A 21,544-nucleotide genomic window follows, 5' to 3' on the forward strand; every position below is an offset into this window, starting at 1 on the left:
GGCATCCTCTGAAAACTTGATGATGATGCACTCTGCACCATGATTTACATCATTAATGAAGATACTGAAGAGGACTGGACCCAGTATTGACCCCTGGCATACACCACTAGTTACTGGCCTCCAACTACATGAGGCATAAGCTGCTTTCATTTCCAAGATACTTCACGCAGTTGCAAGAGTTCACTTGCATAAGTTCTCCTCTGTCTCTTACTACCACAAGAGATCTTTGTTCTATATTCTTAAATAAACTCTCACTCTTATCTTGTAAGATACATATCGTTAACTATAATCACTATCATTGCTCAAGAGGGAGACAATCTCATAGAACAAAAGAGCTCACAGAAAAACATGAGGAAAATGGTTGATTCATACTTTGTGTTATCATGCTAATGTGTAAGATTCATTTCAAGAGCAGCTCCAACAGACCATTTTGTCACTGCTGTCTACCTGCAGGCTGTAGGTCCCCAGAGCAAATCTGACTTGCTTTCTTTTTGCATCTATAATTTACTGACAGCTTTTCAGGAATCCTTGAGTCTGAGTCAAGAGTCTTAGGAAGAAGGATCAGTTAAAAAAAACAAAACCCAAAACAGCCAAGGGAAAAAACAACACTAAAAATGAAGCTTTGACAAGTAAAATCAAAGCTTAGTTTTCAGAACAGCCTTCAACTGCACAGGTTGCACAACTACCTGTTCCATTGCTGTCTATTTTAGTGCAAGTGAAGGAGTACTTCTTAAAGAACTTGGTAAGGCAAAATGAAAAATTCCTATATAAATGTTCTTAAATACACAACTATCACTTCAAATATGTCATTTTTAAGATGTCTTGTAAAGAAAATTTGAGGCTGACATGGCATCTACAGAAGTTCTTAGTTTGATTTAAAAAAAAAGTAAAAGAAAAAACCCCACAACTACTCCTTAGTAAGCTTCACTTGTGTGAAGAAGAGCTAACTTGAAAGGGGACTCATCATAGAGATCTTTCCTTACTAGACATATAGTACAGTGTCTATGAAGTTCATTAGTCCTTTCCCACATTTAGCTCATTTTGCTGTAGAAATTGTTATTTATATCAACAACAGAATTTCTTTGCTAAAAGAATCAGTGTGGGGGGAGGACAGTTTGGCCAGTATCACCAATTGCCACAGACTTATTTCCATCTAACTCCTTTTTTAAAAACAGGTAATTTCTAGCCAGATACGCATTGGAACTGCTCAAATTCATCAGAAAAGTGGAATGGAAAACTGTAATGCCTGTTGTTGCACTGAGAAAGACAAAATCCAATTAATACAGTTCATAACCACTTATACAACAGTTTTGCAACATGACAAATTTCAAATGTATTTTAGGAAAGACTGAGGAAAATCTAGACAAAGACAGCATGTCACTTAAAGACAAATTCTGAATCTTCTCTCGTGTACTTTGGTTTGCATTGCTTTAAGTGTTTACCCAGCACAGGATTACCCATAAAAGCTGCTGAGCCTTAAACCCAGCCTTTTCTCCTCAAAAAGCAACTGATCATTGCTGCTCCCTTCTGTACCTTACACTGCTCGAGTACACTCTTTTTAAAGCAGGATGACCAAAACTACCTGCAACGTTCAAGAGACAGACACATCAGGAATTTTACAGTTTTTCTGTTTGCTCTACTTTTTTTTGTTTTCTGGAAACAACTACAGTAGCAGTAGGGATTATTCAGAAAATGTTGTCTTAATAAGTCTTAGGATGCAAGCAAAGCAAGGTTTTTAGGACGACATACTATCCACTATGAAAGAGTGCAGTATTTAGACAAGCTTGTGGGTGCCTGACCTAGAAACATTTGAAGTGTATAAAATAGGGTTCCCAAAGTAAACAAAATCTATTTTTCCATTGGCCTACCTATGGCAAACAGCTGTTCTGGTCAGAGAAGCAGACAGAGCCAGCCAGCCACTGGGGGCAACTCCAGGGGAAACAACTACAGCTCAGCAAAGCCTTACGCACCATGGGAAATAATGGGCTCAAAGCAGCAGTCTGAGGTAAATGTGGCAACAGGCAACAATTCCAGTTTTATCTGTCCTGAATTCATATACATAATGTGAAAATAATTTTTTCTCCTCTTTCTCATGTCTGTACACAGATGAAAGAGATACTGAGGCTCAATGTATGTAAAAAAATATGAATACAGTAACAACAGCAATTGTATTCATAAACTAAATTATCATTTAAGGAAAGATTAAAGCCCACGTTCATTAAATAAGATGAAGAAAAAGAAGAGACAGCATGGTGATCTACAACATTTAAAAGTTGTTACCATCATAAGGAAACCTTCAGAGTGGGACACAGGCTTACATGCAGGAAGAACTAGATGAGCTAGATTCACATAGATACCTGAGGATACAGGGAATATGCCTGAATCAGGCCAGACAATATTCCCCCAAGATGTTAAGTGTAAATTCAAACTTTTGAAACTGAAGTTGACAATGCACTGGCCTTTGCTTTGCAGGGAGCAATCTGTTAGAAAAATGGGCTGGGTGATTCAATTGCAGAATCACAGGAACAGAGAGAACAGAAACACCTGAAGGGCAGCATCTGAAGAAGTGACAGGTCTGAAACACTTGCTCCTTATCTTAAATATCTGCTTTCTCCTTCAGTCAGATATATGGAAATCCGCACATGCTTTACAACCAAAAATGGCCCAAATTAAATAATCTTGTAGCCAGTAGCAATAACTCAGTGCCCATATTACAGCAGATAACATGATTGCACGTGTGTGGGCCAGCACCAAGTTGTCATCTACAGTTGCCATGGCTTCCTGAAGTACTAATGTCTTCTAACACTTATAGAAGACTAAAACAAGATGCTAGCACATGAAAATGAGCACACTAATCTCAGCAGTTAGGGTGGTGGAGAGAAGCAGGTCACAAGCATGTAAAGTCATTGTGCTCTGTAGTCTGATTATCAGTTATCTTTACCATCCTGTAATTTCCCAAACCCAATGGAGACATTGCAGATGTTGTTTCGCACAGGTTATAATCTACAAGAATCAGAATCTTGAGGGAATAAAGACAGAGGAAAGAAAGTAAGAATATCAGACTACAGCAGCAGAGGACCATTGTCACAACTTCAGCTTTTTTACTTCAGATAATCACTCTTGGTAAGCACTGCATGCTAAAGGAACACCTTCTTCAGACTCAATACTCTAAAATTAGTACCTTTGGAGACAAACGGAATAAAAGCCTATATATTCAGAATCCAGAAGAATGCCTGTACTTATGTTTTATAATCATTATTAGATTTTGTTTTCATCTGCTCTTTTATACTATAATTTTAAAACTGGATGGAGTAGTGTTTGGCAAGTTCATGCCAATATGGCACAACACAGAAAAAAAAAGTAAATGCGCTCCTGCAATATTTCAGCTAAAACATTTCCAGGAAAACCCGGAAGTGAGGAAGTATTTAATAGAATTCTATTTTTAAAAGTATCATTTCATCTGGGTTATCTGCACAATCTTGTTCTCCTGCGTTCAAATTTAAAACCAGAATTACTACAGAGAAAGGCACCTAAAATGAGAAAGAGATTAAAGAGCTTGTTTTGCTAGGAGACGAAGTAAAACACAAAGATGACAAGTGACAGGGGGAGGAAAAAGAAAGTGTAGTGCAGTGGTGGAGGAAGACAGAGAAAGATATTAAGGGACAAGTAACAGTTGACCAAAATAATAATGAGAATAAGTTGAGAGAACTGGTATGAAAAGGTATTGGAAGGAAATGAGAAGATTGTCAATCCTCAGCACTTCCAGTAGAAAGCTTGGGAAGGCTGAAGGAATAGGAAACAGCCAACCAGGCTTACAACAGGGACACGGTCAAAGCTGACCATTGTCCCCCCCAGCACCGCACCTGGGCCTGCCCACATACCTTCTGCTTCACCTGCCCTGGTCTTCATAAATAAAAGGTTGCTAAAAAATTACTTGGGGCTGCTTAACCTACTTGACACAAAAAGCAGTAAGGCCTTCCTGAATTGCCTCAAATAATATTCAGTGCTTTGGAGCTATTTTTATCACATTTCCACATTTAAAGGAACACTGTTGCATTCGATAACAGAGGAAGTTATTAATTAGGTTGTTAATAAATGTTTATAAGGCTATGCCCCACAGTCTGTGTAAACACTTTCCTTTTCTGTGAAGAGATTTCTGCAGAACCACTGAGGGCAACAACCTCATATAATCCAGATAAATGCATCAAGCTCCAATTTAAAAGTTAAATTTTCTGCTCAAGCTAATTCAGCCAGGAGCCTGTTCCAAACATCACTCTGCTGAATTTCAGTATGCAATTACTCATAGAGCATTTATAAAAAGTTATTCTTGTAGCAATATTGTCCTTGAGATTCAGCCACTCTATTCCTTCTGCAGTTATTCCTTCTTGTGTTAACATGGTGCAGTCAGTTTCTCTCCCTTCCCTCTGTTTACTTGGCCACACAAGCAATGTTGCTGTCATCTCCTCTTAGAAGACAGGACCTCGGCCATGCCTGCAGTCCTCCCCACATCCATTCCTGTTCCAAACAGTCTCTTCTAGCAAGATGCTCAACTCTGTCTTTGTTCCTCCTTTCTTCAAAACCATTACTGCTTATATACTATGGTTAATAATCTCTTAGATATTTGCTTAGGTTACAAGTAATAGATACATGAAAGAGCTCAGGAGAAAATTAAGAAACCATGACAGAAGGTAAGTATTTATAAACTAGTATTATTTACAACCAACTCTGATAGCAACAAGCAACCAACCACAGAGCAACAAAAAAATACTCCTGTGAGGTTTTACAGCATGATCACTAAAAAGCTGGACATTGTTAGTCAGACTAAACAAAGGTGTTTTTCCACATGCTAGTGCAAGAAGTTGCACAGAACAGTGATAGCTGGCAACAAGCTCCTACTGATCACAATTTTCCTGTCTATTTGCTTTAAACAATTTGTGATTTTTACAAAGGTAGAAGTATATCACAGGTTGGTATATTACAGAATGGTCTAAGTATAACACAAATGACCTCTGGCTTTTGAGGAAAGCAAGAGTTTGCTTTACAGTTACAGCTGAAATCATTAAGACATGATGAATGCATAGCTGTCTCCAAAATATGGTAGCTGTGGATCTGGAATACTGGCCTCACTTCAAATCAACAAAGATTTCTTCAACAGAAGGAAAGGAAATTAGATAATATGGGAGCAATTTGATAAGAAACTTTTAGGTCATTAGTGAACAGAAGGTACGACATCAATCAGAGACAAGCCTTCAACAAGAAGATAGCCTGCAAAAGTCTCGGACCTACTTTTGAATGGGAACAAAGTGAAAGAAATTTGAGCAAGATGTTTGCTGGGGAGGGGAGAGGGGGAAGTGTTGCAAGGACTGAAGAACTCGGAAGGAAGACACCACGTTTGCTGCCTCCCAGCTTCAACAGAAGTGAACTCATCACATGTACTCTCTGCAGGAATGTCCTCTGGCAACAACTGCTGCTCCTGGTCCAAAACTTGCGCTGACATCAATGGAACCACACGAAGCTAGGGAAGAAAACCCTGGCTTGACTAAAACTAACAGAAATTTTGATAAAGCCTTCAAAGAAGGATAAGACTATGCTAGAGAATCATATTTCAAACAGACTAAAAATCTTGGTGCTAAATTTTACTAATATATTAAAAGGAAAATTCACCCACATACTCAGCTGCAAAATTCAAGTTGGGCCAATAATTTTACTGGAAATATGCTAATTCATACCAGCCAAAACTTTGCTCCTTTTACATGCTGATGTTACACAACTTGAAAAGAACTAATTCTACAGATAAAGTGTATTTCTTCTTACATAAATTAATGGCTATCTTTAATGGTATAATATTAATTAATTACATGACAAAGCAGGTTTTAGAAGCAGAATTGAAACCTCCATGCTTTGGGAGTAGAAGGGAGGGAAGGGGAGGAAAGAAATGAAAAGAGCAAGAGTGAGCTGAAACCAAGGAATAAGTATCCCAAAGACCTAACAGGGAAATAAGAATTTTCATGACACTTCAACTTTTAAAGTGTATTCAAGTTTCAAAAAGAAAAAAAACCTACTACATTAGAGCTAACATATATTCTAAGCAGTTGAATCAGTTTCTTGACATTTAATACATTTAATTTGTAACAGAGTAGCTTTCCAAGCAAGAGAAGGGACATCTATAGAAGCCACACAATGACTGTCAGCGAAAGCCATTTTAAGCTTTTTCCTAAAATCTCTTGCTTTGTTGAAGGGGGAGGAATCTGTCCCTCAATAAAGGGTAAGATCAATCAATTTCCCTTCAGGAAAGCTGAACAGGATGAGTCTGAGGTCAGAGGGACAGAATAGGAGAGCCGGTCAGGCAAAAATAAGTGTCAGGGAGGATGGTATTGTGTATTTACAAAGGAGTTGAATTTGGATGGACACAAGAGGACAAGCTCTCCTCACTTTTCAACTATTTACTACTTTTGCTGGCTGTCAGAAGGGATTCTTAGTTCAGGTTTCATTGCGAGAGGATTGCTGCAGACATTTCTTCCACACTGCTTTGAAGATTCATATCTGGATGAAAAGTATTTCCAAGTGTCAGCCTGAATAAATCTCGACTTCATTTATTCAGAGTAATGATGACATCCAGTGGCCACCAAGTTTATCTCAGCCTACAACAGCAAGATAACCTCTTATATCAGAAGAGATAATCTCTTTCCATAAAGGTATATATTAACTCTGCTCTTCCACCTCCTAGTCTAAAATTAGGAGTGCATTACAAGGAACACTAAAATCATGGAGCAAGATTCTTTCTATTCAGGTCCTCATGTGAACTCTAACCAAGCCTTTTCCAGTTCTGCCTCACATTGAAAAAATATTAAAAAAAATTGCAAAAACTCTTAAGCATTTCCATGGTACTCAAAGAAAATGGAAATCAGCAAAAATAAATGTACATCAAGGAAGAGGGGTGGGGTGGGAAAACCTGCATATGCACACACGCACAAGCTGCTCAAGCTGTTACAAGCACTTGCCACATCTACCAAACTCAGTCACACATACATGCTTTTAAAAGACATGGAAGAAACCACTTTTCAAAGTGCTTAAAAAAAAAAAAAGTTTTTGTTTTCCACTTTGTAAAGAACTCAGTCAAAATATGAAAAGGTAACACTTAAAAGCATGCACCTGTTAAATACTTACTTGCCCAAATATTTCTGGCAGTCCCAAAACTTGACCAGTGAAAACACCAATACAGATGAAAATCGCTGTCACCTGACCCAATGAACCACGGATTTCCTTAGGAGATATTTCACTCAAATACATGGGAAGGGCACTTAGAGAAATGCCTACGAACGAAGGAAAAAACCCATATATTAAGTCAAATACCTTTCATTATGCCAGCTACAAAACAAATGTCTATTGAAAGGAGTCTTGAGTGCTAATCTGCTCACAGGACTGGCATAAAAACAAGCAAAGAACAGAATTATATCTACCCACATCCATATGAATTATCTTCTCTGCGTGCCTAATTCCTCTTGCACCATTTAATAACCATGGGATTGAGTACATGTTACAGATCTACAGTGATGTGCATGGGCTGCTATTTGATGAGAAGCATCAAAGGTTACTCAGAGATGAGAATCACCAGGAGAACAGACTTTATGTTTTAAATTTGTTCATCCCAAAGCAAGCAAAATCACGTTAGCACTGATGCAGATAAGGAAAAAAAAATCTCAATGTGTCAAGCAGAGAGAGCAGACACTGTCAGATGAAACATTTTTACTGTAAACAGTATTAGCAGATGTTCCTCTCAATAAAAGCTTACAGCTGCAATGAACTCTTAATAGCAGGCATAAAGTAAGGGCAAGAATGCTGCTCAAAGCCAGAAGAAAACAAATGCATGACCCTGGTTAGCACACTGACAATATTTACACAGCTCCAGAAGTTTGGTCATTTGGTGGTAAACTGAGATAAAAATTAGCAGTCAGCACCGAAATCACCCATGAACTTCGCATTGCAGGTGATGGACATCCACTTTCAAACAACTATAGTTTGTGCTTACTAACAACATAGCCAAAGCTTGCCAAAAAAGGGGCTTAGTGATGCAAAAATTAAAGCACCTTCCATTGTTTAGAGTCACACAATTACACTGAGAGTTTAAAAGCATCTTAATTCATCAAGTCTGTCCTCACATTAGGTAAATATTTCTCACTATTTAGCAATCTGTGAAGTTGCTGAGAACCTCACTGCTAGCTGCAAGACTCTTTTGGTGCAGCAGTGCCTCCATGATTTACTTTTAAACTGGGAAGACCAAGTTGCTAGGAGCAAATTATGATCTACCAAACTATCCAATTAATCCTACTGGCATTAGCATGGGATGCAACAACTTTTAAACACAGAGCAGCAAGTAACTTTAATAAATATATAACACCCTTCTAGCCACAGGATTTTCATGGCATGAGGACAGATACAGTATACTAGGGCTGCAGGAGGAAAGGCAGAGGAACAACCAGGGTGGACAGCAGCAGCTAGCATCCATTCTGGTGTCTTCTCAGATCCTCCAACCCTTAGTCTGCTGTGCTGTCCCAGTGAATCATCATGGCTAGTCCCCAAAATGAATCTTTAGCGTAAATAAAGTCCTAACTGAGGGAAAGGAGAAAGATTATGCATGGCAGAAGCATTTCAGATATATACAGCATGTTAAAAGCTTACCTGCATCAACACCCATTATAATGCGGCCCAGTATGAGCATTTCAAATGACCCCGCCAACAAGGAGAGGGACATCAACAACGCAGCTGCCACTGCAAACACATTATTGAGCAGCAATGTACATTTCCTAAAAGGAAAAGATATTTTATGTAGCTACCGGCATCATGACAGTTAAATCCAGTCGTATCCAAAGCACACTAGGCTATTAATCTTAAATACACATAAATAAAACCAAAAAATGCTTAACAAACACTGACTCTTAGATGTTGTGTAGACTTCCAAAATACAATACTATACCCAAATGGTTAGTGTTCCAAACCTATACCACAGTTTAAAAATAAAACATATTGTAGTCAACCAAAGAGCTGTAGCTCAAACACATGCAAATTAGCCATCCTACACATCCTAAGAACCCAAGTGCCATGCCTGAGATTCTGTATATGAATATAAACAAGCGTACTCTGGGTAAATGTATGTACGTAGGAACCAGAGAATATAGTTCAAATAGTAATAAGCTGATATAACTACAGGCTTTTTAATGCTACATATAGTTTTTACCATTTTGAGAACTTCCCAACACTGACATACTTGTGCCATTATAATTTACCCTTAAACCCACGATACTAAAAATGTACATTGAGGAAAATTACTCACTACTTGTGGGTTAGAAAAAACACTTGGGCTCACATGAGTGATAAAAATCAACCTTTTACCAAAAACTGTTGAAATTAACCAGAGATTTACATTTTCTTCTTTCCAATTTTTAAGTTATTTCATTCTATAGCAATCAAATAAAACATGAAAAAATATTTCTTTCAAAAAAAACCCCAGAGAAATATTCTTTATGGAAAATTACTCCTTTGTCAAAAAAATAAAAACAAAATAACAAAAATGTATTTTTAAAATTTTGAAACATCTCTATTTCTCATTTGCACTACAACAATAGCTGCATTTCTGATAGTTTTCATATTTCACAACTTTCTGCTCAAGTTTGAGGGACTCAATTCAGAAGTGACTCATAAGTCTCATAACTTCTGCAGAAGGAAATACTTTACAAAATAAATTATATGTAGGATTTCACAGGTCTTTGACAGTCAGTTTCAAACACTGACATCCAAGGTCTCATTTCCTGAACACATGGAAGAAGACTGGTTAAAGATACAAGATCAATAGCTCTGCTGCAATCTATTGAAAGATGAAGTAGAAAACCCACCCAGATCTCAGAGAATCCCTGTTACCTATATCTCTTCACAAATACAGATTTAAGTGGCTTTTTGCTAAATTACAGCCTGCAGGTGAATGGCTGAAGGAGCCATTATCATCAGGTTCAGCCTTGCCACTGACTGAAGAGCTTCTTATGATTCCCAGACAGGGTCCCAGGGATATCTGCTGGAGATGTGGTGGCCTCTCTACAGCACATCACAGTGAGAGAGCTGTTTTGCATTGCTTATGACCTAACACAACACAAACCACTATAATTTTCACAGTTACGTGACAGGAGAATGATCATACCCTACGCTTTCCATCTGTGAGTCACCTCGTTTAGCTATACACAGCAAAGCAACGGATCTTTGTCTTTACTAGGTTTTGCAGCCACATAATTAAGCACAGTCTTGTTTTAGCTCGAGAATTACAACTCAATACTGAAGCCTCCAATCCCACTTACAACAATGTATGAAGGAAACAACTGATTTGAAAACAAATTTACCTCAACATCACTAATGATGTAAATTATGAGGAATCCATTAACTTTGACAGTAAATGACACAGGCTGAGAATACATCAGTTGTATTAAAAAACTGAAGTGGTATTACATTTCTAAGTATTCTCAATAGATTTTTCAATCTCTATATATTGTAATTTCCATGCAAAAAAGCAGAAATGACCAGAAAGGCTGTCTACCATTTTCTTTTCCTAAGCAGGTAACAAACCAATCCAGCAGCCATTCTTCTCAAGTTCAACACAAAGGTACCAACTGGAAATCTCCTACCCACTGAATAAGTCATCCAGTTTCTTACAACACATCAATACATTTTTTAATAGGGAATATTTTTAACACTTGTATTTTTAATTACTTTTCCTGCTTTCTGGTGATTTTTGAACAGTGAATGAATAACATGGTTTGAGGACCAAAAAAAGAGATACAGCTCATTTAAAGTATAAGTTTATACAGCATAGCTGTCAAGAGTGATGATTTTACCATTTGAAACAAATTTTTCAAATTGATGCAATTTGAGAGGGATGAAGTGATATAAATAATGCCAAAAATAGACACAAAATGTCCATTAAGGTCAAACAAGTGCTATATATTAATCAGAAGATATTACTTTCCTCTTCTTTAAATTAAATAAAACCTATAAAACATACATCTTTTTAGGAAAAGCTGCCCAGTGACCCCTTATGCTACACAGAAAAGCACAGCCTAACTAACAAAGACAAAATCAAAGGATTTTGTCTTTGCCAGACTGAAAAAAACTGAAAACAAGAAAGTAACACACTGTTCAGAGTGTTACTATATAAAGCACGTAAATTTTTGGTAACGAAAACCAAGTGCTGGGTGTCTGTGGCAAGGTTTTGGAAGTGAAGGGGCTGCAGGGGTGGCTTCTGTGAGGAGATGAAACAAGAGAGTAACAAGGGCAGTGGAAGAGAAGGTGCTCCAGGACTGAGCAGGTACATCCGCAGAGGGACTGTGGCCCATGGAGGACCCACACTGGAGCACAGGAGAAGAGTGAGAAGTAAAGAGTGGCAGAGAGAAGTTGCTACGCACTGACCCTGACCCCTTGCACTGCCTGTTCTGTCACTGAAGTGAATGAGTGTGACCTGCCATGGTACCAAGGGGGAGGAGAGGAGCCTGGAATGATGTTCAGCCTGGGAAAGCAGGAGGAAAAGTGTCCTAATGTTTGTCTTGTTTCCCAGTACCTGATCACTAATTAAATATTTATGCTAAATGGCAATAAATTAAGTTAAATTCCCCAAGCTGAGTCTGTCTTGCCCATGACAGTAATAGTGTTTTCCCTTTCTTCAGTTTGACTCATGAGTTTTCTCACTCCTGTTCCTCCTCCTTCTCCCCAATGCCCCATCCCACTTGTGGGGTGGGGAGTGACAAGCAGCTGGGTGGGTGCTTGAATGCCAGCTGGGGCCAACCCATCACAAACATAAACAGTGGGAACAAGGTCTCATCACTGCTCTTAGGAAAAAAATACAGCAAACCCCTCCAAACTCCCCATGCTGTCTCAGTTTAGTTCCAATCAGGTCATGTTACATTCAAACTTGCTACAATCATAAAAAAGTTGTGCTTTCCTGGTCATGTAGAGCAAAACTGTAATACCTTAGCAACAAGGCATAGGAAAAAGAAACTAATCAAAAAACCCTGACAAACCACTGCTTGTATAGCTCTACTATAAGTGATATGAAGATATCACACTTCATAAAGCACCGCAGCAGACACTTTCTCTTGGGAAAGTCCAACCAATCTTGTCAGATAATTGTGCTCATCACACTTACAAAGTGTAAGCATGCAAACTGCTAAACGAAGCCACCACAAGAAGACACACGCTGATGTGTTGGTCAGCCTAATAATTTCTTCAGGGATCACAAACTGATCAAGCAACTGTTCAAATGGTACACAAAACTTATTGAAGCATATACATCATACTGAGTTCTTGCATAGCATATTTCATTTTTCAGTCTTACTGAAGGTTATAGAGCACACCAGTGTCTCTATTTTTGTAACTGGGTAAACAGAAGAATGGACAGCAAAATGAACTCAACCTAAAGCTCATGTGCAAAACAGTGCCAGAGGTGAGAAAGCGAACCTGAACTCAAGTTCTAGTCCAGAGCCCCACATGGTTCTGCTGCAGCTATTGCACTGAAAATACTAGATTAACATTCATTTAGATAAAGATATTTTTGTTCCTTCCATTCAAATAATTCAGAATTTTCTCCTTTTCCACAAGGAATAAAGCATTTATGCATCCCTTAAGGAAGACGCTTTCAAAAACTTCTGATTGAGCACAGATTATCTGTCACAAGTACCTACATCCTAAGCTAAATGGTAAGTTTTGCAATTTAGTACCAAATCTGGTTCTCTCTAAGACTGGCTATCTGTATTGTTGCAGGAATGTAACTTCCAGTCCTGTACTCCAACTGAAATAGTCCTAAGAGAAGAACAATTTGTTCAGTAGAAATCAGTTTGCATAAGTATTCCAGCTGAGACAGACAGTTCACCCATCAGCTAAACACAAATAGAGCTAAGCTTTAAGGATTTTTTTCTGCTGTCTTCTTTTTTAGGTATTGTGGATATTGAAATAACTTGATCATCTCTTCCTCAGAACTGTCCTTGGCTTTTTGCAAAATCACGTATGATTGATTAATCTCTTGTGATTTCAAGGTTGCCATTTGCTCCCATGATATAGGAAAGGCCAAAACAGGATCCTAGAGACTGCAGGCCCTCCATGGCTGCAGTAACTTTAATTAGGGATTTGAATTAATAAACTTTTTGTCTAAAACTCACAACTAGGAAAAAGATAGAATTAAAGTTTCCCCAAAACATGTACTGTTGTCTCAAAATTCAATAATAAGAAAGAATTTCCACATGGCAGCAAATATGACACTTACACTAAAAGTATAGAAAGGAAACTAGGTGTTTAAATAACAAGCTGACAAAGCCAGCAACAGGTTGAATACTGGATCACCATTTTGACTACAGTAGATGACTTCAGAATAAAAGAAGTGAAAGCATTACTAAGAAAATCCACATAAATTCCCTTAATCATTTCATACTCAAAACGGTTCACTGTGCTTGAGGGAAGGCCTTGTCCCTCTCTTGCAAATGCCTCCTCAGCAGTGGCCTCAGCAACCCACTGAGCACATCACTCTGGGTGTTCAGGATACACAACAGCAGCTGCTCTTTGGTAGAAGAAAATAATCTAAATTATGAAGTGTTAAAGCCACATCTGAACGTGGGACTTGTGGTTATGTGGATGAAGGCTCTCTTTGAAAAAACTACTCATCTCTCTTGAATTAAGCAGGGCCTAGGAATCTGGTAATTTAGAAATTATGTCATTACCTCTCCTACGAGGACAGGCTGAGAGAGTTGGGGCTGTTCAGACAAGAAAAGAGAAGGCTTCAGGGAGATTTTATAGCAGCCTTCCAGTACCTGAAGGGATCTACAAGAAAGCTGTGTGGTATTACAGTTTTGCTCTACATGTTGAGGAAAGCATGGCTTTTTTATGATCGTAGCAAATATGAATGTAACATGACCTGATTTGAACAGTAAGGCCAGGGAGAAAGGCACCAATTTTACTCTCAGAAATTCAGAACTCTTAGAAATGAGCTTTCATAGAAATGTTTACATTTGCATTCTGGTGAAGAAGGTTGGTTTCTTTTTTTAAAAAAAAATAAAAGTAAAGCCTTCTAGAGAGACCAAGGGAGAAATTGCTTTAGAAACTAGAATTTTTCCATTACACTTACCGGCCGAAGAACTTCACAATTGGGGTAACAATAATGGCACCCACAAGGCCACCAATGGCAAAAATAGAAACAGTTATAGACCAGAGGAGAGTCAGTGTGCCTTCATCCACTGAGAAGCCATATCTTCTTTCCCAAGTTTCATTGTAAAACTTCTTGATATACTGAAAGAAAATACATAATAATAATAATAATAATACATGCAAAAATAACTTTTTAAGAACACTGACAGAAACGGAGTAAGAAAACTCCAACAAAACCCAGTAGTCTGCTTGCAGGAATCAACCTTGCTTTTCCATGTAAAAATAACTTTTTAAGAACACTGACAGAAGGGGAATAAAAAACCAAAACAAAACCCAATAGTCTGCTTGCAGGAATCAACCTTGCTTTTCTATCTCCCTCCTCTGAAATCATCACTTCTAGATGCAAGTGTAATACAGAGTACCCAAACCAGTCAAAGCATACATATGCCTAACTACATGCAAGTCATAAACACGGTGGGGGAAAAAAAACAAGTAGACATGAATGTAGAACAGGCTTATAAAAGAGAAACTATAAAGCAAGGATGTTACCATTCAGATTGTCAGTACAACATCAACAACAGTTTGTTTTAGCTTTACTGTGTATAAATATACAAACATTTCAGCCCGAACTGGGACTAACAGCTCAGACATAGAATCACAGAATGGTTGAGGTTGGAAGGACCCCTGGAGGCCATCTGGTCCAACTAGGACCATGCTTAGAGGTTTCAGAATATCTCTAAGGCTCCACAACATCATGCCACCATGCTTGGCACAGCACTGCACATTGGCTGAGCTCTGCTCACCACGCACATATATACTCTTAACCTCAGGCAGGTGACATATCACATCCTAGTGTAACAGTTTTTTGGACAAGCCAAGCAAAACTGCACTGCCTAGCATTTGGATTGACTTTTAAAGAAAGAACATGCTAACTACTGTTAGTCAATCAGTTTGTTGAGTCACTGATCATTAATCAGTCCAATCTTATATTAAAAGTTTTTTTTAATGGATTTATAGTGCCAATAACTGGGAGAGGAGGGAGTGGAGAGCAGGAGCCTCCAGTAGCAGGTAAAGACAAAAATGTGTTGAAGAAATTGGTGAATTGGCAGAAATGCAAAGGTAACAAAGAGAAAGGGAGTTGCAACCAGTTCCTGACAGATGGCAACATGGCTGACACCAAGAGAACAGTTTGGCTTGTCTTACAGGACATGTCTTACCATGTGCTCACCATGAAACAACATCTATAACCTCTATTTTGTATTTCAGACCTATAATGCAGTTCTCAGATTTGCTAAAAATTAAGTGCCTTTTACTAGACTGTTTTTCCCAAAAGGCCAGTATTGTAAAAGTGAGTGACTCTACAAATTCTTTAGCATTACACTGGGCAAAAAAAAAAAAAAAAAAAGATAAGAGTGATTTGAAAACAATTAGCATTAACAGATTCAGCAAGGGAGGCTGTGTCCACTTTTCCACTGTATTTAGGACACCGTCACATCTGGCAGCCATACAAAATCAAGGATCTACTAAGCCAAGCAATGAAAGATAACATCTTTCTCCCAAACAATTTAGTCAAGACAAATAACTGTTACAGGAGGGAGGCAACAGCTGTTGGTTTGATATTGATGGGCGGAAAAAAAAAAGCCCACAGTATCAGTCAAAAAGAGCTAGTTGCCTGACGGTTAAAATTAACAATCCCAAATCACTTTTTGATGTTATAGCTTCTCCCCTTCAAATTTACATAAGCTGCTTTTTGAACAAAATTCAGGCTGCTAAAAAGTAAGCAATTTCTTTCCAGAAATTAAAGATGTATCAAACATGAAATCAGACACCTAAGATCCTGATAGGTATCCATCTGCCAGATAGGCTGGTTCTCTTAAGAAATAAAAACCTGAGACTATCTTCTAACTCTTCAGCTATCCTGAGACCTACACTTTTGTCCCATGACAGCTTAATTTCCTTTAGAGCCTTCCGTAAGGGCCTTCCCAGGATATTTGTTGAAAGTTCAAGTGCCTCTTGAATCTCTAGAAAACTCCAAAAGATGTCTGAGTCAAGGTTCTGCTTTGTAAAAGCCATGCCAGCTCTTCCCAAATTCTCATTTTCTACTACAGCTTCTGCTAGTTTGTCAGGTACAAATAACTAATTCTCAGCATGTATGTTCCAAATTTTCCCCCTAAAAACTACATATTTCTCAAAGTCACATTAACCCTCTCAATACCTCTGTTACTGAAGTTGTTTTAAAAGAAGCTGAACTGTGATACGAACCCTATATATTGAGCTATCTTTTTGGTCTTGAATAAATATTAAGGTATTTTTGCAATCTGACACAAAATTATCACTATTTTTACTCAATATCTCTACTGACATTTCAGCTTCTCCAATATATCCCCTACAAAGAAGGTTCCAGTGTGAGACCTCCCCAGACTTTTCCAATATAAAGTATTAATTCAGGTTTCTCCCTCTGTCCTGCTATTTTCTGAACATACTTTTTCAGCTTCATCTAATGGCCTTATATCCCAAAGCCCTCTGTCTGAACTTTTTTTGTGCCTTCAATGTGACAGAGTTTATATTCTTTTTCTGCTTTCCTCACATGAGCACAACTGCAGGTTTTTGAAGGTTGCCTTCTAACAACTTCCCTTCCCTGATGTTTAATTACACCAAAGCTTCTTCATCTTTCTAAAAAGTAAAGATGTCATAGCACCAGTATGACATTTTGACGTAGCCTCTGTATCGCCTGCAGAGACATCACCTATTTATTTTCTTTTCAGTTAAGCTTCCCAATTTTCACGCTGTTCCCGTTCTGAAATCAAGCAAAGCTCTGATGCCACTGTGGCATCTGATGCTTTGGTGAGGATACATTACCAAGCTCTCCTGGTTTTGGTAGGATAGAGTTAATTTTCTTCTTAGTAGCTAGAAAGCACCGTGTTTTGGTTTCAGTGTGGGATTTGTTATGAGAAGAAAGTTGGTAACATACAAGGACACAGTGTTTGGGTAGTTTGCGAATGTAAAGGACTGGGAGGTGGAAAGTGGAGAAGTTAGCAAAACCCAGAATTGGCATTTGGATATGCCATTAAGATATTCCATATCATATTATGTCATGTTCAGTAGACTAAAAAGGACTGACTGGAAAGCTGGGGAGATTCTCTCAGGGATCACTCGGGCTCGCTCTTCTGGGATTGTGGTTTTGGGTTCATGGTTCCTTTTCACTTCTCTAGGATCTTGGCAGGTTGTGAGCAATTGAACTGTGCATCACTCAACTATACATATACATATATAGATATATATTTGTTATCATTATTATGATAATTACTACTTTAATTTTATTTTACATCGATTATTACATTGTTCTTATCTCAACCTACAAGTCTCATTACCTTTGCCCCTCCAATTCTCTCCTCTATTTCTTGGGGGGGCAGGGAAGGTGGGGGGTACAAGTGGTTGTGTCATGTTTGGCTGCCAACTAAGTCGAACTACCACACAGGCAGACACTACTGCAGAGGGGCACAGCATGCTTGTGTAATGCTGTCACCCGTTCTGTGTCACTGCTCCCCAAAAACCTCTGCAGTATCACAAAGTTTAATCTTGGGACTTTTCCCCAGTTTCTTCTTGGATTTCCTCCAGCACATCATAGGTACTAAATTGTCCTGGGGCAGCCTTTGGCAGGATAAGCCTAACAACTTATTTTCCCTGTTAAAACCAGGAATTCAAACTTTAGGTATTCTGGCCTTGGAGACATGGACTATTTGATCTGAGGACTTTATTTAGTTTGAAACACCACCTCTCTACCTGTAAAGTATCTAAGAAAGGTGGAGGTAGAATGTACCATTTACTGTCTTCCTTCTATCAAGTTTCTAGTAGGCCTCTCGTGTCCCGAATTAAAAAGTAGACAGGGGTATTTCTCCCATCCTATCTTATGTGTTTCTATACAAAGGGTCAGAAAAAAACACAAAAAAAGAAATAAAAAGTCAGTTTGGTGCTTGATCCATTTAGAAGAATTTCACAGTAAACTTCCAAATTAATCTGTCACTAAATCAGGTAATACATCTTAGTTCTTTAACACCAATACTCAGATTACATTTACATTCAGATATCTTCTTATTTATTTGAAGTTCATTTCTAATAGCAATGAATACAAAGAGAAAACATTTTTAGAACATTATTAGCATTTCTTGATCATGATAATGGCTAAAAATAGTATGCAAATTGTTCTCCCCTTGTGTTACGACTGATTTTCTCAGCATAGCTTTGTTATTTACAAGGAGACACTAAATAATTGCAAATATTCAAGAAAAGAAAGCACAAACTACAACACTCAATAATAACAGATAAATGTGCTGCCATGTACATTACCTGTGTCTGGATTCCCATTGCCAATAAACAGGAAGCTAATAACAAACACAGGTTTTGAGGAGTTGGACATGAAACAAAACAAATCTGATCCAGCAAATCCACTGGATTTGAATCCTTTGAATTCTGTGGAAAGGCTCCTTTGGCTTTTTAATCAACAGTATACAAAAAAATTAGCCCCTAACCAACACCTACAAGGAATGTTAGCTGACTGATATCAGTATCTCATATTCTGCTGCCTCAGTTCACTACGGTAGTAGTGCTAGGGTGGGAAATACAAGGTGAATATAAGGGATGTGTGTATTTTTTTATATATAAAAATAAGGGATATATTTTAAATACAAGGGAATTATTTTCCTTGTCTCTTTAGCTGTAAATAACTTAAATCAAGGGAAGAGATGAGTTGGTCTTTAGAGAAGAAAAATTACCCTACCCATAGTGATGAGGGTAACTCACACACGACAGCTATCGCAATGGCTGACACAGCAGGCTATACATTTTTTGCAATAGTCCCACTTTCCCCAGATCAGCTCCAAAAGGCCTGCAGAGCTGCAGCTGCGCACAGGAAGGGAGGAAGCACTGTGTGGCAGTAAGTAGTAGAGGCTTCGCTTCCCGCACAGAGCACAAAGCACATCATTGTTCTACAGACTTTGCTCACAACCGGTCCATGGAATGAACTGTAGAAATTAGTCTCAGGAAAGACAGCTTCAACTTGTGTTCAACTAAAGCATGTGTCTTCCTACTGCCAAATGCTCCCACAGACTTTAATAAATTCTGGAAACTCTTTGAACAAGCCCACGGAGACTTCTAATTCTGGGTTTCTTGTGTGGTCAAGCACTGTGTAGGAGGAAGCACACCTGCGATGGGCCACCGCTCTTTCCCACAGAAAGGTAGGGGACTGAGTGGGAACCACCTCAGTTCTGAGCAGAGCTGGTGCAGTTTATTCCACCCTTCCAACCAAAAGGAAGTTGGACTGACTCTACCTTAAGAGGTGACCTGCAGTAAAGTTCACTGGTGAGAACTGCAGGGGTATTCCCCTGTGGATTGATGAGCTGGCACAACTAAATGTACACAAGAATTTACAAACAGTTATTCAATGCCTCAGCCTTAAATGAACTTTCCCCTGCCCCCGCCACCTCAGTCGTTGTGCTAACGTGTTCAGTTCCAGGATCCTGGAAACATCATGTTTTAGTCAATAGTTATTATCAACACAGCACAGAATGAAATGTACACAAGAATTTACAAACAGTTATTCAATGCCTCAGCCTTAAATGAACTTTCCCCTGCCCCCGCCACCTCAGTCATTGTGCTAATGCGTTCAGTTCCAGGATCCTGGAAACATCATGTTTTAGTCAATAGTTATTATCAAGCATTTTTTCAACACCTCTCAAAGCATCATACAGTCCTTCTCTAAGGTTGGAAGACTTTACACATCAAAAGCAATTATACTGAAGTAAATAGGGGAAGAAGAGAGCCAACATGCTACAGAGAGATGCTGATACAATGCAGGTTGTAGCTGGATGTCACCAAAACAAGATTCTTCCCCTCTACTCTGCTCTCGTGAGACCCCACCTGCAGTACTGCATCCAGTTCTGGAGCCCCCAACATAAGAAGGACATGGATGTACTGGAGTGAGTCCAGAGGAGCACTAACAGGATGATCCAAGGGCTGGAGCACCTCTCCTATGAGGACAGGCTCAGAGAGTCGGGGCTGTTCAGCCTGGAAAAGAGAAGGCTCTGGGGAGACCTTATAGTGGCCTTCCAGTACCTGAAGGGGACTTTTTACAAGGGCTCATAGGGGTAATGGCTTCAAACTGGAAGAGGGTAGATTTAGATTAGATATTAGGAAGAAATTCTTTCCTGTGAGGGTGGTCAGACACTGGAACAGGTTGCCCAAGGAAGTTGTAGATGCCCCCTCCCTGGAAGTGTTCAAAGCCAGGTTAGATGAGGCTTTGATCAACCTGGTCTAGTGGAAGGTGTCCTTGTTCATGGCAGGGGGGTTGAAATTAGATGATCTTTAAGTTCCCTTCCAACCCAAACCATTCTATGGTTCTATTTGTTCTATTAAGGTTATAAATGAAACCTGGCTTACAGCTTTTAGGAATTACTGTACTACAAATATAACCTCTTATAAGAGTGCTGTTTATCTACAGCTAAAAGCTATTCCCCTTTGGTTTTCCTTAGCCACCTCACATAAGTATTCCTAAAGAGTCACCTTGCAGCAGACTGATTTGGTGACATACAGGGGAAACTGATGGGGCAAAGTTTCCTTTTCTTGTGCTGCAAGAAGCACAGCTTTGGTACTGCTCGCTTCTCCCCACCACAGCTACGAGCAGAGCCCAGACTCTTCCCTTCAACCTGGTTACTGCAGCTCCAGGGACAGGGACAGGAAGGTGGCCTGCCCTAGGCAAACAGATGACACAGATGGTCCCTGGGGCTAGAGAGAGGACCAGAGGCCACACTGGTATTTTGTTCTTGAACTACACAACTATGTATTCCTTTGTCCGTAGGACTATTCCTGAGCCACAGCTAATGTATAGCTTAACATGAATAAGACACAAAGTTCTCAAACACTGAAACACCATGCTGGAAAAAGGGAGACTTTGTGCATACCTGTCAACAGTATGATCAAAACCATCATCAGCATGGTACCCAGTTTCAGTCCAAAAGCAACAGTGAAGATTCAGCAAAATCCTGGAAGCGTTACTAACCTCAATGCCTGGAATTTAGTATTTGTCACGGTACGGTTGCAACTTCAACCTCCCTACCCGCACTCCAGTCACCACTATAATCTATCACATGGTTCAAACCTAAGTGTCTGAGTGTTGCCAAACAGCATGCCCTATCATACTTTCTTAACTCCTGCAGAAAGTGGCAGGAGAGTTGTGATTACCAGGACAGCCCATTTTTCAAATGGCACTTAGTTTAGAAATTGGATCATTCCCACTGATCTGTTGACAGTACCGAGGCAGTGCAGGGAGGATGTCTACCATTAGGACAATCAATACCATTGTTCACAGAATTTCAGCTTC

The 21,544-nt window shown here is 39.0% G+C and overlaps 1 protein-coding gene across 1 annotated transcript in view; it reads right to left on the reverse strand.

The window, feature by feature from the left end:
- Positions 1-21,544, reverse strand: part of LOC104524021 (solute carrier family 2, facilitated glucose transporter member 9-like) — a gene marked incomplete at both ends in the record, with an annotated part of 33,778 nt that overhangs the window by 10,896 nt on the left and 1,338 nt on the right. Inside the window, 3 exons of the mRNA XM_010166767.1 lie at positions 7,168-7,313; positions 8,680-8,804; positions 14,150-14,310. Of these exons, the coding sequence (XP_010165069.1) occupies positions 7,168-7,313; positions 8,680-8,804; positions 14,150-14,310 (432 nt within the window). The remainder of the gene's footprint in view (positions 1-7,167; positions 7,314-8,679; positions 8,805-14,149; positions 14,311-21,544) is intronic.

Source organism: Antrostomus carolinensis, unplaced genomic scaffold, assembly GCF_000700745.2.
Source record: "Antrostomus carolinensis isolate BGI_N321 unplaced genomic scaffold, ASM70074v2 scaffold14234, whole genome shotgun sequence".
NCBI lineage: Eukaryota > Metazoa > Chordata > Aves > Caprimulgiformes > Caprimulgidae > Antrostomus > Antrostomus carolinensis.